This window comes from Trachypithecus francoisi, unplaced genomic scaffold, assembly GCF_009764315.1.
Source record: "Trachypithecus francoisi isolate TF-2019V2 unplaced genomic scaffold, Tfra_2.0 Lachesis_group16, whole genome shotgun sequence".
NCBI classification, from domain to species: Eukaryota; Metazoa; Chordata; class Mammalia; order Primates; family Cercopithecidae; genus Trachypithecus; species Trachypithecus francoisi.
The window spans coordinates 76,941,828-76,958,950 of NW_022681461.1; the positions used below are offsets into that span (position 1 = coordinate 76,941,828).

Consider the following 17,123-nt stretch of genomic DNA (forward strand, 5'->3'; position numbering starts at 1 on the left):
CCCACAACCCTCCCTAGAGGTAGGTCTAGCACAAAGCCCCAACCTTCTAATCACATGGTTTTTCCAGTGACCAGCCTCTATTCTGAGTCATCTCATTGCTCGGCATTAACTCAGGTGTGATCCAAGGGGCTCATGAAGAACAAAAACACTCCCATTACTTGGGAAATTCCAAGGATTTAGAATTTCTCTCCCAGAAACCAGAGACAAAGGCCAAATCCTTTATTTTTCAAAAGTTTGCAATATAAGAGGAAAATGTTATTAAAGGCATGTCCAAGTGCATTTGACAGAACACAAGTTCCTATTACAAGTTTTAGAAGCATATATGATAATAGAAAATTAGTGCTAGAAAAGCCCTGAGAAGCCGTTTGCCAACATGAATAAGCTAGTTCAGAACATTTATAAGTGAGCTTTGTTCCAAAATTTGCTTTCATTTGGAGTTTAGAAACCTGTTGTTCTTAAAGAGACAGTTGTACCCAATGATTATTACTTCTTAAGCCAGTTTACAAAATTTAATAGTGATAATAGGGCCAGGTGCAGTGGCTCACACCTGTAATCCCAGCATTTAGGGAGGCTGAGGCGGGCAGATCATGAGGTCAGCAGTTCGAGACTAGCCTGTCCAACATGGTGAAACCCCATCTCTATGGAAAATACAAAAATTAGCCAGGCATGGTGGTGAGCACCTGTAATCCCAGCTACTCAGGAGGCCGAGGCAGGAGAATTGCTTGAACCCGGGAGGCAGAGGTTGCAGTGAGCTGAGATTGTGCCATTGCACTCCAGCCTGGGCGACCGAGCAAGACTCTGTCTCAAAAAAAAAAAAAAAAAAATAGTGATAATAATCCAGTAGTAATAATAACTTGTATTTATTGAGCTGGAAATCTGCTGTATGCTGATGTATTATTCTAGATACCAGGAAGTAGTAAGGATGATATGTTTGAAAATGGAAGAAGATGGGGAACCTGAGTCAGATGCAACATTAAAAGAGATTGTCTGTGAACTATAGAATTTCAAAAACATGTAAGTGAACAATCGTTGAATTCCTGGATAAATATTCTGAGAAAAATGGCCTCAGGATTGTAGTGAGAAGTAAGAGGAAGAAGGTATATGAAGCTGCTTAACATACAGTAGTTCGTAGTGGCTCAATAACTATTCAGAGAAAAGCAAAACTCATTCAAGTCAGGACTCAGTCTATAGCAGCGGCCCCCAGCCTTTTTGACACCAGGGACTGGTTTAATGGAAGACAATTTTTCCATGGACTGGGTCAAGGGGGTGGTTTTGGGATGATTCAAGTACCTTACTTTTATCATGCACTTTATTTCTATTATTATGACATTGTAATATATAATGAAATAATTATACAACTCACCATAATGTAGAATCAGTGGGAGCCCTGAGCTTGTTTTCCTGCAACTAGACGGTCCCATCTGGGGGTGATAGGAAACAGTGACAGATCATCAGGCATTAGATTCTCATAAGAAGCGCACAACCTAGATCCCTCACATGTGCAGTTCACAATAGGGATTGCACTCCTATGAGAATCTAATGCCACTGCTGATCTGAGAGGAGGCGGAGCTCAGGCAGTTATGCAAGCCATGGGGAGTGGCTGTAAATACAGGTGAAGCTTCTCTTACTTGCCTGCAACTCACTCACTGTGCAGCCTAGTTTCTAACAGGCCATGGACTGGTACTGGTCAGTGGCCTGGGGATTGGGGACCCCTGGTCTATAGTACTGAAGCAGATATAGGACCTAGCATAAAATAAGCATAAAACTAGAAAAAGTAATGCATTTCACCCAATTACTTAGGTGATAAAAAGTTAGGATTGTACTTTATCATGTGATCAAGATCTAAGATAGTAAAAATGGACTATTCAGAGTGCACAGAAGTGTGCCTGAAAAGTGTGACCTGGTGGCTTTTTTTAAAGTATAATAAATCTAATAGACAAAATTAGCAAAGTCTCACTTAAAAAACAAACAAAAAACATTACAAATCCCAAAGAAAAACTTTAAAATAACAAGAAAAAAAACTCATAAAATAGAATGATTTTTAAAAGTTTGTACTGATTTACATTTCCTAATGTCTGTGGGTGATTTTATTTGTTCATTTGACAGTCATTTATTCAGTGTCCAGTGCCACTATGCTGGGCAGAGAATACAAGATAAGTCACACATGGTTCCTGTGTACGTGGAGTAAACAGTCTAGGATAAAAGATTTCTCTCACAAAGTGGAGGCATAATGCAGCCTTATCCTTCCTTCAATGTATGGTTTGGTGTATTATGGTGGTAATATAAGAAAGATAGACAACTGTTAGAAGTGATGTGTTTAAATAATTTAGTGACAAGCTGGGTGTGGTGGCTCACACCTGTAACCCCAGCATTTTGGGAGGCTGAGGACGGTGGATCACTTGAGGTCAGGAGTTCGAGACCAGCCTAGTCAATATGGTGAAACCCTGTCTCTATTAAAAATACAAAAATTAGCTGGGTGTGATGGCAGGTGCCTGTAATCCTAGCTACTCCAGAGGCTGAGGCAAGAGAATCGCTTGAACCTGGGAGGCAGAGGTTGCAGTGAGCCAGGATCACACCACTGCACTCCAACCTGGGCAACAGAGTGAGGCTCTGTCTCAAAAACAACAAAAAACAAAAACAAAGAATTTAGTGACATAAGAAAATGTTACCTACAGCTTAATGCAAAATGGAAGTTAAAAATGGAATGGAAAAATCCTGTTATCAAGTATATAAATGGATACTTTGGGAGGCCGACGCGGGCAGATCACGAGGTCAGGAGATCAAGACCATCCTGGCTAACATGGTGAAACCCCGTCTCTACTGAAAATACAAAAAATTAGCCGGGCGTGGTGGACGCCTGTAGTGCCAGCTACTCCAGAGGCTGAGGCAGGAGAATGGCTTGAACCCAGGAGGTGGAGGTTGCAGTGAGCTGAGATTGCGCCACTGCACTCCAGCCTGGGCGACAGAGCGAGACTCCGTCTCAAAAATAAAAAAAAAAAAAGTAAATGGAAAAATCCCACTATCAAGTATATAAATGTATCATTGTTAACTTTTTTCTCTTAGAGCATGTATATTGTATTAAAAGTATGATTCTCAAACTCTCAGGGGACAGCGGTAAGCCCGTGGTTGTATGAAATTGTGCCTCTCTGAGTGCCCCAGGTTCCTCGCCTGTAAAATGAGAAAAAGACACACCTACTCCCAGTTCACATGCAAGATTAGGTCCAAAGGTGTGTGTCCTGCACCCTCCCCCATGAAGGGGATGATTAGGCTTCATCAAAGCCGTTTTCTGAGTCCCCAAACATTTCTCGATATGTGTGAGAAAAAACAGTCAACACATTTTTTAAAATTCTCATTGGAACAGTTGTTACTGGATTTTCTAACCCTTCTTTATTCTCACTGCCCAGGTTACCCCTTCCCTACTGCTCCTCCTGTGGATCCATTTGCCAAAATCAAAGTGGACGACTGTGGAAAAACTAAGGGATGCTTTAGGTTGGTGGAACCGCAGGTTGGGTAACTTTAAGGCTAAGACTGATTTACTTCTCAGGGTAGTATTTAAATTGCATGCAGTTCCTTCTAATCAGGGGGCCTGAGCTCCTTCATCACCTCAGCAGGGTTGTGAAGTTTCGTAATGGCCATCCCGCTTTTCAGTCTTAAAGGCCTTTTAACTTTAGTGTGTCCTGGGCCCCGCACCATTCTTCCGTGGTTCTTTTGTAGCTGTACCACCATTGCTCCCCGTGTCTTCTACTCACCAATTGCTGATATGCAGAAGGCTCATGTGACGCAGAATGTGTCCATGCTTATTCAGCAGGGGCTGAATAACATTGCAGGGCAGGCAATGATAAACATGTTTAATACCCAATTCCTTTTTAAATAAATAGTCACGACCTATGGATATCTGTGTGATTCTAATTAGTCATTAAGCATTCATTGTTGCTAGCTTGTTATCTCGGGCATGGTGAGTCTCTACATGATTATTAGTAGTATCACGCGACATGACAGACTGGGCTAGAAAACAGTCGTGTGGACAATGGGCCTCCCATCTAGACAGCTCTGCTTCTTTGGGAAAGCCTCCTCCTTTGAACCCTTTACTTCCTAAAACAAATTGCCCCTGAGTAATTTGATGGTCGGGGCAATTTGCTGGCCAGGGGCAAAGTTTTGATGGTCACTGCACTGAAGGTTCTGATTTTGCTGTTGTTCAGTACTTGAGGTCTAAGGAGGAAAAATTGAATACAGGGGCTTCGAGCTTTCTTTAGATTACAAGGCCATTTCTAAGGAATACATAAAAATATCCAATAATATTCTTATTGAGGAAGATGGTCAGCAATGTATAAATCTGGTGATTGGGGGATGGAATAAGAAGGGAGGGAATTTTAGTACTCTACTGGCTTCAAAGTGACTTGTTTTCTTGTCCATTTACTCCTTTTTTAACTTCCCTTGCTCCTTTTCATCTTTTTCACCCCAGTGCCCTGCTGTCTTGATCCTATATCTCTTCCTGGCTGCTCAGGTATCTCTGCCAACATAGTAGTACACTCCTGTCCCCTCCTCAACACTTAGCACCCCGTGCCCTGTTCCTTTAGATACCTTCCATCTGCGCATAGATTGTCCCACCCATTGCTTCAACTTTCTACCATTCTGCAAATGGCGTAATACAGTGTTCCCCAAACCAGGGCTTGCCAGTTTTGAAAGGATCCACCCATCCTCTGTAAGAAAATTTAAATTTGTGTTTTCATTTCAGTGGTGCTCTTGAAAAAACATGAATGTCTGCATAATCTCACTATCTGGATAATCACCTTATATTGTTGTATGTTTTAGTGCCTGAATTTGTAATTGTATTAGCAGAAAGTAGCCCAACAGAACAAAGGCAAATTTTATAAATAAAGCCAAGCGCAGTGGCTCATGCCTGTAATCCCAGCACTTTGGGAGGCCGAGGCAAGTGGATCACCTGAGGTCAGGAGTTCAAGATCAGCCTGACCAACATGGTGAAACCCCGTCTCTACTAAAAATACAAAAATTAGCCAGGTGTGGTGGCCCACACCTGTAGTCCCAACTAGTTGGGAGGCTTAGGCAGGAGAATTGCTTGAACCCAAGAGGTGGAGGCTGCAGTGAGCCAAGATCCCGCCACTGCACTCCAGCCTGGGCAACAGAGTGAGATTCTGTCTCAAAAAAAAAAGAAAAAAAAGTTATAAATATATATCGCATTCATTCATGGTCCGTGAGTACCAGATGGAGGTATTCATTTGGTGTATTGCATAAATGAGGGTTTTGCAGCAGTTCAAGCAGATAAAAGTGAAGAGTTGAGTCATCATGCTATAGAGAGTAGTAAGAACATGCTCTCAACTCCAAAGACCCTGTATGATCTAGTCAGATACCACACGCATATAAGCAGAAATTTACTTTCAGTAAAGCCCCATCATCTGTTGCATGAATGCTGTGAATTTCAATGTTCCTGGTTTATTAGTTTAATTTCTATTGAATTTGTAAATTTGTGTTAGTTTGATTATATGAAAATTTGTAAGTTAAAAAGAGTTGGTATACATTTAATTAACGAACAATTTAAATGGTTAACTTGGAGAATCTTTTTCCATTAAAAGGGATTCAGAAATAATTCAGTAGTAACTAACATGTAGAAGACTCTAATATCAGTATAATGTAGAGAACACTGGCTGGGAGTTTGGAGACCCAGGTTCAAGTCCCGTTGCAACCGCTGACTTCACTATACAACCTTGGGCAAGCCCCTTCCCATCTCATGACTGCAGTTCTTGGGTATCAAGTGGGGTAGATCATCTCCAAGGTTCCTCCTAAGAGAGTGAAACTATGTTTTTAAGATTCCAGGTAGCAAAAATCCAATGTGTTTAATAATATTGCTTAGCATCCCACCTGATACATAGTAGATGCTCTCTTAATGTCTTTTGAGTAAGTAGAAGCAGTAATGTCTCTTTTGATGTATCTTCTAGATATGGCAAACCAGGCTGTAATGCAGAGACCTGTGACTACTTCCTCAGCTACCGGATGATAGGGGCTGATGTAGAATTTGAGCTGAGTGCAGACACAGATGGTTGGGTAGCAGTTGGATTCTCTTCAGACAAGAAAATGGTAAGATGCAAAACATGATAGAAGCTGATTTTTTCTCTTTAGTTGGCTGTGCTATTTTGATTTTAGAAGCAAGTTAATTGATCAAAGCAGTATAATGATCATATTAGTTATGGCTCTCTGATTGCAAGTTAAAAAAAAAATTCAGTCTAGCTTAAATGAGACGGTTGGCTATCAGAATCCAAGTTGTCTTGTGGCACCTCTATTCATCAGCTGTTTCCACAGTGAGGCTGCAAGAAGAGACCCACATGTTATAAGCATTATATGGCTTATAACAGTGAGCATGTATTGCTTGCTCACATGTGCATGGATTGACTGGGGTGCAGCTCATTTTATGTGGGGCTCAGCTGGACTTGACTCTAGTCCATGAGTTGGGTTCAGGCTTTCTGTGTTTTCACTAGTCATCCAAGGTATTTTTTTTTTTTTTTTTTTTTTTTTTTTTTTGTTGAGACGGAGTCTCGCTCTGTCGCCCAGGCTGGAGTGCAGTGGCCGAATCTCAGCTCACTGCAAGCTCCGCCTCCCGGGTTTACGCCATTCTCTCGCCTCAGCCTCCCGAGTAGCTGGGACTACAGGCGCCCGCCATCTCGCCCGGCTAATTTTTTGTATTTTTTTTAGTAGAGACGGGGTTTCACCGTGTTAGCCAGGATGGTCTCGATCTCCTGACCTCGTGATCCGCCCGTCTCGGCCTCCCAAAGTGCTGGGATTACAGGCTTGAGCCACCGCGCCCGGCCCCAAGGTATTTTTTTTTCATGGCAGACGCAGAAGTGAAAGAACCACTTAAAAGAGGGAAAACCAACGTTTTCCCCTCTCATATTCTCAATACAGAAAGAACATTTCTGTGACTAGATGTGTGGGGGTGTTCCCCCACACCCCAAGCATTTCTCCAGTGGACAGCTGGGTGTCCTCTTAATTCAATTTGTTTCTGACACTACCTACCTGGAGATAGAATCAGATCCCAAGGTTAAGGGTTCAAAACCACAAGACTGCCCCCATTTCAGACACCAGTCACAAGCCCCAGGTTGTGACCTGTATTTCTGACCAACCAGCTATAAATCTGGGGTGCCACCACCCCCTCATGTTCAGTTAATTTCCTGGAGTGGCTCACAGAACTCAGAGAAACACTTTACTCATTCATTCATTCAGATGGAGTTTTGCTCTTGTTGCTTAGGCTGGAGTGCAATGGTGTGACCTCGACTCACTGCAACCTGCACCTCCCAGGTTCAAGCGATTCTCCTGCCTCAGCCTCCCAAGTAGCTGGGATTACGGGCGCCCGCCACTACACCCAGCTAATTTTTTGTGTTTTTAGTAGGGATGAGGTTTCCTCATGTTGGCCAGGCTGGTCTCAAACTCCTGACCTCAGGTGATCCACCTGCCTCAGCCTCCCAGAGTCCTGAGATTAAGGCATGAGCCACCATACCCCGCCTACTTTACTCATTTATTATGAAGGCTATTACAAAGGATACAGATAAACAGTTAGATGGAAGAGACACTTAGGGAAAGGCATGGGGAAAGGAGTGAGGAGCTTCAACACCCTGTTGGGTGCACTACCCTTCAGGCACCTCCACCTGTACAGCAATCTGGAAGCTCATCTGAACCCTGTCCTTTTGGGTTTTTTTGTTTTATTTTCTTTTGTTTTTTTCGAGGCAGAGTCTCACTCTGTTGCCCAGGCTGGAGTACAGTGGCATGATCTCGTCTCACTGCTACCTTCGCTTCCTGGGTTCAAGCAATTTTTCTGCCTCGGGCTCCCAACATAGTTGGGATTACAGGCGTGCGCCACTGCACCCAGCTGATTTGTATAATTTTAGTAGAGATTGGGTTTCGCATGTTGGCCAGGCTAGTCTCGAACTCCTGGCCTCGAGCAATCTGCCCCCTCAGACTCCCAAAGTGCCGAGATTACAGGCACTTCCGTTCCCGGCCTCTTTTTGAATTTTTATGGAGGCTTCATTATAATAGGCATAATGGATTACATCAGGGAAGTTTAAGAATTTGGTTCAACAATTTTGTCTTCCTCTGTACCCAGGGGCAAGTAAACATCTGGACCTCAGACAGGACAGGCGGGGCCTCAGGCACACAGGCAGCTGTCATTACTGGCCCCTGCTCTTCACTGTGCCTTGCTGCATTTTTTCTCTCTTTCCTCTGGGGCCCCATTCTTTGCCACTTCACTGGGCCAGGCTTGTTCCCAAATTATCAGACTTTCTCAGGCCTCTGTGCCTTTGCACTTGTTGCTGTTTCTGCCTAGAGCAACCCGCCCTTCTCTTCATCTGGTCTATTTTGAGGCTTGTGTAGGGCTACAGGGGAGAGAGGAGGGCGGCTCAGACCAAAGTTCCAGCAGTGACAGTGGTGAGAAGGGCTCAGATTTTGGATGTTTTGAAAGTAGCACTAACTGAGGCCGAGGTGGATCACCTGAGGTCAGGAGTTTGAGACCAGCCCGGCTAACATAGTGAAACCCCGTCTACTAAAAATACAAAAAATTAGCTGGGTGTGGGGGCGGGCGCCTATAATCACAGCTACTTGAGAGGCTGAGGCAGGAGAACCACTTGAACCCAGGCGGCGGAGGTTGCAGTGAGCTGAGATCGTGCCATTGTACTCCAGCCTGGGCAACAAGAGTAAAACTCTGTCTTAAAAAAAAAAAGAAAAAGAAAATAGCACCAACTGGCTGGGCACGGTGACTCACACTTGTAATCCCAGCACTTTGGGAGGCCGAGGCAGGTGGATTGCTTGAGGTCAGGAGTTTGAGATCAGCCTGGCCAATGTGAAACCCTGTCTCTAGTAAAAATACAAAACTTAGCCGGGTATGGTGGCAGGTGCCTGTAATCCCAGCTACTCTGGAGGCTGAGGCACGAGAATTGCTTGAGAGGCAGAGGTTGCAGTGAGTTGAGATCGCGCCATTGCACTTCACCCTGGGCAACAGAGCGAGACTCTGTCTCAAAAAAAAAAAAAAAAGTAGTACTGACTGACAGGATTTGCAATTGGATATGGGTTGTAGGTGTGTTGTAGGAAAAGACTGGGAAGCCGTCTAAGCAGTGGCTGCTCTGGTGGCTTTATTCTTGGAGGGATCACCAGGAGAATAGCCTTCAATGAGTTCTAGTCCAAGTGGTAAGACAATGGGTACAACTGGTAAGACTGCATGGATAGATATTAGTCTACTTATCTCCTGCCCTAGAGGCAGTAGGAGAAAGAGCAGGGCATGCCACACCCAGAAGCTGGCTTGCATTGAAAGTGACCACTTCCTGTCCTAAATGCATTTGCATTTGTGGTGGGGCTGTTAAGGTGAGGGGAATGAGGCAGAGTGAGGAGCATTCAAATTTTATTTGGTATTTTGCTATCTAAAGGCCTATAAAGTATCTACTGTCATATTATCTGTGAAAGTAGAGGTCTCTTTTTTTCTTGTATTATTCCAAGAAAAATAGATTAATTTTTTTTTAAAGCCTAATGCATAGGAAAAACAAAATGGAACCCCTTTTTAAAAGCCTTTAACTTTTTAAAAATGGTACATTATTAGCCGGGCGCGGTGGCTCACAATCCCAGAACTTTAGGAGGCCTAGGCGGGTGGATCACCAGAGGTCAGGAGTTTGAAACCAGCCTGGCCAACATGGTGAAGCCCTGTCTCTACTAAAAATACAAAAATTAGCTGGGCATGTTGGCGGGTGCCTGTAGTCCCAGTTACTCAGGAGGCTGAGGCAGGAGAATTGCTTGAACCCAGGAGGCGGAGGTTGCAGTGAGCCGAGATCGTGCCACTGCACTCCAACCTGTGTGACAGTGAGACTCTGTCCGGCGGGGAAAAAAGGTACATTAGTGTGTGTGTGCGTTTTAATTAGACTTTATGTTTTACAGCAGTTTTAGGTTCACAGTGAAATGGAGCAGAAGGTACAGATTTCCCTTATACCTCCTGGGGAGCCTCCCCCATTGTCAACATCCTGCACAGGGTGGTACATGTGTTACAACTGATGAACACTTTTTTTGTAACTTTTTATTTTTTTGAGATGGAGTCTCACTGTATTGCCCAGGCTTGGAGTTCCATGGCACTATCTCGGCTCACTGCAGCCTCCATCTCTCAGGTTCAAGCGATTCTCCTGCCTCAGCCTCCCAAGTAGCTGGGATTATAGGCACCCGCCACCACACCTAGCTAATTTTTGTATTTTAAGTAGAGACGAGGTTCCACCATGTTGGCCAGGCTGGTCTTGAACTCCTGACCTCAAGTGGTCTGCCTCAGCTTTCCACAGTGCTGGGATTATAGGCGTGAGCCATCACACCCAACCAAACTCTTAACTTTTTAAAACTTGTTTTGAAAAAAATGTAAACCTATAGACAAGCAGGAAGGATAGTACCGTAAACTCATATACAGAAAATCTAGATTAACAAGATAATAACTTTTGTATTGTGGTAAAATGCACATAACAAAATTAAGTATTTTATTTTTTATTGTTGTGTATTATTATTATTATTATTATTATTTTGAGACAGGGTCTCGCCCTATTGCCCAAGCTGCAGTGCAGTGGCACAAACAAGACTCAGCGCAGCCTCAACCTCCCCAGCTCAAGTGATCCTCCTACCTTAGCCTCCTGAGTAGCTAGGACTACAGGCATGAGCCCCCATGCCCAGCTAATTTTTTAATGTTTTGTAGAGATAGGGTCTCACTGTATTGCCTAGACTGGTCTCGAACTCCTGGGCTCAAATGATCCTCCTGTCTTGACTTCCCACAGTGTTGGGATTACAGGCGCTAGTCACCATACCTGGCCAGAATTGACCATTTTATTTTGTTTTTTTGAGACAGGGTCTCACTCTGTCACCCAGGCTGGAGTGCAGTGGCACCAAAATTTACGATTTTAAAGTGTCGATTCAGTGGCATCAACTACATTCAGTGTTGTGCAACCATCACTACTCCCTAGTTCCAGAACTTTTTCATAAATAATGACATTAGCCACACATGCTTTATTCTCTCTACTACTGCTGCTATTGCGACTACTACTGATTATTATTTTTTTGATTGTTATTTTCTGGAACTTTGGCATTTAAATAACAAATATCATAAACTTTAACCCTAAATACTTAAGTAGGTATCTCCTAAAATCAAGAATGTTCTCTTTTATTATATAGTTTATTAAATTCAGAAAGTTTAACATTGATATGAGAGTATTATTAAATATATTGTTTGTTTTCATATGTTGCTAGTTGTCCCAATACTGTCCTGTAGGGAAATTTTGGGTTTATAGCCCAAATTTATATGTAGGAACACCTAGAACTGCATTTTGTTATCATGTGTATTTTGAAATAGTTTTTAAGCCTTTTTTTTTCTTTTTTTGGTCTTTTATGACATTGACTCCTTGAAGATTATAGGCTAGGATTTTTTGTTTTTTTTTTGTAGAATGATCTTCAGTTGAGTTTGTCTTATTGTTTTCTCATGATTAGGTTGGTTTGTGTTTTGGGCAGGAATACCATATAGGTGGTAATGTCTTCTCCAAACATCAGTCAGGAGGCACTGAATGTCACTTATTGTGACAGTAACTTCAGTCTCCTGGTTGAGACTTTTTAATGGCACTTAAAAGAATTTTTTTGGTGGGATTTCAAATTGCAGAGGTGATCAAATGTATATTTCTAGTGACCAGTGTGCAAAAGATGAACCTTTGACTTTTTTTTTTTTCTTAATCATTTCTCATGTTAGGGTGGTGATGATGTCATGGCCTGCGTCCATGATGACAATGGCAGGGTCCGCATACAGCACTTCTATAATGTAGGCCAGTGGGCAAAGGAGATTCAGAGAAACCCTGCCAGAGATGAAGAAGGAGTTTTTGAGAATAATCGCGTCACCTGCAGATTTAAACGCCCTGTGAATGTTCCCAGAGATGAAACAATTGTTGATCTGCATTTGAGTTGGTATTATCTGTTTGCTTGGGGTCCAGCCATTCAGGGTAAGCTTACATTTTAGCATCTGGATTAAACACCAGACACCACTGTGCTTGTGTTCATTCTTAATTGAAGTCACACTGTGTGCACAAGAGAGCGATAAGCACTCTGGGTCTTTTAAAGGAAAAGGAGATGTGACTCCTACCTTCAGAAGGTTATAATGGACTTATAATGGACTTATTATACAGACGAACAAATGAACAGTTATACACATGCAAAGCTACAGCAGTACAAGATAGTGTGTCATGAGTGATGTGCTTAATGAAACAGATCATACATCTGCTGTATGTAGGGCTCTGTTGAATTCTCCCAGCATTCTCATTTACTCCTCACCATGTCCTTGAGAGGTATAGGTATTATTGTCCTGGTTTTAGAGAGATTAAGAAACTTGCTCAAGGTTATACAACTAATTAGTAGAAGAATTAAAATTTAATCCTAAGTGTCTGACCCCAAAGCCCATGAATACTCTTAACTCCTATGCTGTAAATATAAAAAGACTGAACAGGGTCAAGACGTGGTGGCTCATGCTGTAATCCCAGCACTTTGGGAGGATGGTTTGAACCCAGGAGTTCAAGACCAGCCTGGACACTATAGTGAGACCCTGTCTCCATTCAAAAAAAAAAAAAAAAGAAGAAGAGGAAGAAAGAAATAATAAAAAATACTGAACAGGAAGGGCTTCTGGAGACTTCTCCAGAGATTGATACCAGGCATTTCATTAGGGCCCACTTTGTGACTATTCTGTTAGTCACAAATCTACCAAATTATCCCATAGTTTAACCCATTACTCCTTAAATATTTATGTGTATAGGAATTACCTGGCTATATTGTTAAAGTGCAGTTTTCTGTAGGTCTTCCCCTCTCCTCTCCGCTCCCCTCCCCTCCCCCTCTCCCCTCTCAGGGTCTTGCTCTGTCACCCAGGCTGAAGTGCAATGAAACAATCACAGCTCACTGCAGCCTCCACCTCCCAGGTTTAAGTGACCCTCCCACCTCAGCCTCCCAAGTAGCTGGGACTACAGGCATGCACCACCATGCCTGGCTAATTTTTTTTTTTGTAGAGATGGGGTTTTGCCATATTGCGCAGGCTGGTCTTGAACTCCTGGGCTCAAGCGATCCACCAGCTTTGACCTCCCAGAGTGCTGGGATTACAGGTGTGAGCTACCGCACCTGGCAAGATTCTGCATTTCTAATCTCCCTAGGCATGCTGGTTCATTGATGACCTCATTTTGGGTGGCAAAACTCTGCAGCATTTCCCCAACAAAGACCCAAGGATATCATGAGACCTTTTAGAGACTGCTAAAATCAAGTTACACTGAGCCTTGAGCATTCCTTCTGGCTGATTAGCCTGAGGGCCTGCTCAAGAATGGAAGTGAGTTTGGTCTGCAGTCCTTGCACTGAGAATTTATTCCGGCTCCTGGTAATTGCATCTTTCTTTACTGCATGCTCATCAACTATGTGCTGCCTAATCTGATCTGGTTGTTTTTTTCCTTCAATTGGTTTGCACTGATCAGCCCAGAGATGACATAATCTACCTTTTATTTTGCCTGTTGCCAACTGGGAAGACACTTGGCTGCCTCCAGATTGGTGACACCTTTTCCATTTGCTAATTTCCCCGATTACCAACAGTGGCTCTGCAGTTATAACTTCAATTACTTTCGGTACCCTGAGAAATAAATTATATCTCAGCCTGGAGAAATGGAGTCATCTAAAATAGTGGGATTTGAAGTCTAAAAATTTGAGTCTGAGTATTGGTTCTGCCCCTTGGTAGCTGTATAATATTTAGCCTGTTATTTAATTTCTGAATTTCATTTCCTTATATCTAAAGTGGGGATAATAATACTTCCTATTCCATGGAATTATTGTAAGGATTAAGTGAAAACAAATATTTTAAGTTGCTTTACCAATTGGAAAAAGCTGTATTTTCAGAAGGTCATCTTTTTACATACATGGCAGATATGGCAGACTAGCCTAACGTTCAAAGCCTTCTCCAAATCTGGTCCTGCTTTACCTGATAAGCTCTCTCAAGACTTCTGTTCTTCTCACTAACTCTAAGCAAAACAGGCACATTCGTACCCCATATACAGGCTTCTGCTTTTCTTGTTTCCTGAATGCCCTTCTTTTTTTTTTTGAGATGGAATCTCACTCTGTTGCCCAGGCTGGAGTGCAATGGCATGGTCTTGGCTCACTTCAACCTCAGCTTCCCAGGTTCAAGCGATTCTCCTGCCTCAGCCTCCCGAGTAGCTGGGATTACAGGCACCCACCACCACACCCAGCTAACTTTTGTATTTTTAGTAGAGATAGGTGTCACCATGTTGGCCAGGCGGGTCTCAAACTCCTGACCTCATGATCTGCCCACCTCAGCCTCCCAAGTGGTGGGATTACCGGCATGAGCCACCACTCCTGGCCTCCTGAATGCCCTTTTAATGCCTCTTTACTGATTATATCCTACTCATTCTCCTAAGGTCTCTGTAAGGGGAAAAACTTTGAACTAAGGCTTGAAAGGGGTATGAGGTTGGATTTCACTCAAGGAAGGCATGAACTGTAGACACATAGTTAAGTTGAGCAGCCCACGCAGGTGACCAATGAGCTGAGGTTAGGTAGGAGCGGTGAGTGGGATCTATTGAGAGAAAAGTCTGCTCTCTTACCCAGTCTGGAGTGCAGTGAAACAATCACAGCTCACTGCAGCCTCCACCTCCCAGGTTTAAGTGATCCTCCCCCCTCAGCCTCCCAAGTATCTGAAACTACAGGCATACAAACCTGAGAAGTTTGATTTTTGCTAACTGAGGCCAGCACGGACACTAAGCAGGGACCTGACATGACAAGTTTGGCAGGGCTTCCCTAGCAGATAGGACCTTAAAAACTCTCACTCTGAGCCCTATTCCTAAGGAGACCTTTGCACTGAATGCATATGCCTTAGTCTCCCTAACCCAAGTTTCATATGGATTATTCAGAAGGTCAGATACTTTCAATCAACTGAAGATTATTAAATATATTTTAACACAGTCTGTACTTCTTTCCACTTGTAACCAAATTAAAAGAAAGTTTCCCATCCAAAGACTTGTTTGGTACCTTAATCATCCCACTTTCTGTACCATTCTACCCTAATCTGCCAGACACACAGACACACACCCAGCATACCACACTCCCTCTGGCATGGCCTGGGCAAGCTACTAAGTGTCCCACAGACAGTAGAGGAGGGCTTCCATCTGTAAGGGAGATGTTAGGAGTTGTTGATGAACCATATATATACACGTGTATATATATGTGTACACATGTACACATTCATACATATATATGTATATGTTGATGATATACATATATATACAAGATAGATTTGAAGGAAAACAGTTAGTAGTCTCTGCTGTTTGAAAGAAAAATATAGTTTTCCCATTTGGGTATTAATAAGACAAAACTCATTAGAGCCATTTAAAGAAGAAAATCATACAATAATCATAATCATACAATATTGTATGATTATGACTAGGAGTCTTAAAATTGGGATGCCAGGAAACAGACCAACAGCATTGTTCCGATAGGGGAGTGCAGATTAATGAGAACTAGTCTTTTTGGATAAATTTAACTAATTTCTATGTTCTTCATTATATGTACAATGATAGAGAATTCTGATAACTCAAATACCTGAATCCAGATCTTTGTAACCACTGCTTATGTATTCAACACTAAATAGACTTTTGATTTTTCTATTGTTTGCCTATACCATTATAAATCTGTTCTTTTTTCAATTGCCCCCCACCCTTCTCTTTTTTTCTTAAAGGCTCTATCACTCGACATGATATAGACTCACCACCAGCTTCAGAGCGTGTTGTCAGTATTTACAAGTATGAAGACATTTTTATGCCATCAGCTGCCTATCAGACCTTCTCATCTCCATTTTGTTTGCTTCTGATTGTTGCTCTGACCTTCTACCTATTGATGGGAACCCCCTAACCACAACTGCAGGGCCAACAGATTACATGGATTGGGAAGTCTTTAGTATAAATATATTTTTAAAGAATATCCAGTATAATTTTAGCTTCAATTATTTAAGAAAAAAAACCCTCATATAATTTCAGCTTTTTGGAAGAAAGAAAAAGCTTCTTTTCTAGTCAAAGAAGATTGTTTAATAATGACCCTATACTTTTGGAACATACTTACACCTTTTCTAAGCACTTTCAAATATGTTTTCTTCTTTAACTTTGCAACATCTGTGAGTTGGATTGATGAAAATTATGATTGCCATCTTCCTGAATGGGATTTGAGACCCAAAAAGACCGCCTTTTTATGATCCACATACCATATAACTTTGGCTAGAAATGACAAATAGAAAGGCAGAGAAAGAATTAGGTATAGAAATAATGTCTCAAAACAGTCTTTACTATGAGTGCCATAGCACAGACAGTTATTTTGAGTATTACTAGGGAGAACTTTACTGAATGTCATAAGTTCACAGTCAGCCTTTTGGGCAGGAGAACTTTCAAATCTCTGTAAAGCAGAAGTCTTTTGGATATTACACAGCCAGTGGGGAGACTGGAGGAAAATACAGTGATACGAAAATAGTTCATATTTATTTGAAATTTTGGCCGAGCACGGTGGCTCACGCCTATAATCCCAGCACTTTAGGAGGCCTAGGCAGGCAGATCACCTGAGGTCAGGAGTTCGATCATGAGCCTGGCCAACATGGTGAAACCCCATCTCTATTAAAAAGTACAAAAATGAGCCAGGTGTGGTGGTGCACACCTGTAATTCCAGCTACTCAGGAGGCTGAGGCAGGAGAATTGCTGGAACCCAGGAGGCGGAGGTTGCAGTGAGTCGAGATTGTGCCACTGCACTCCAGCCTAGGTGACAGAGCCAGACTCTGTCTCGAAAATAACTAACTAAATAATATTTATTTGAAATTTCTTCTCAGTTACAGAGTAGCTATGATAAAACATTTTTACTTATTTGGAAAGGTTAGAGACCAAACTGTGAGCATTCCTGAAGATGTAAAGTTGTGTTAATGATATTAAAAAAAAAAGGAATTCTTAGCAGTTAGAATTTGAACTTTTCTACCACTGAATTTTATAAAACTAAAGTATTCATCTGTGGTTACAGTGAATTCTCTTGTCAGAGCCAGCATGCATTAAGTATGATTA

At 42.3% G+C, this 17,123-nt stretch overlaps 1 protein-coding gene across 1 annotated transcript in view; it reads left to right on the forward strand.

Annotated features, from left to right (window-relative positions):
* Positions 1 to 16,618, forward strand: part of FRRS1L (ferric chelate reductase 1 like) — a 31,418-nt gene extending 14,800 nt beyond the window's left edge. The window contains exons 2-5 of the mRNA XM_033237869.1: positions 3,405 to 3,489; positions 5,955 to 6,093; positions 11,753 to 11,999; positions 15,767 to 16,618. Of these exons, the coding sequence (XP_033093760.1) occupies positions 3,405 to 3,489; positions 5,955 to 6,093; positions 11,753 to 11,999; positions 15,767 to 15,939 (644 nt within the window). The 3' untranslated portion in view covers positions 15,940 to 16,618. The remainder of the gene's footprint in view (positions 1 to 3,404; positions 3,490 to 5,954; positions 6,094 to 11,752; positions 12,000 to 15,766) is intronic.
* Positions 16,619 to 17,123: the final 505 nt, after the last annotated feature.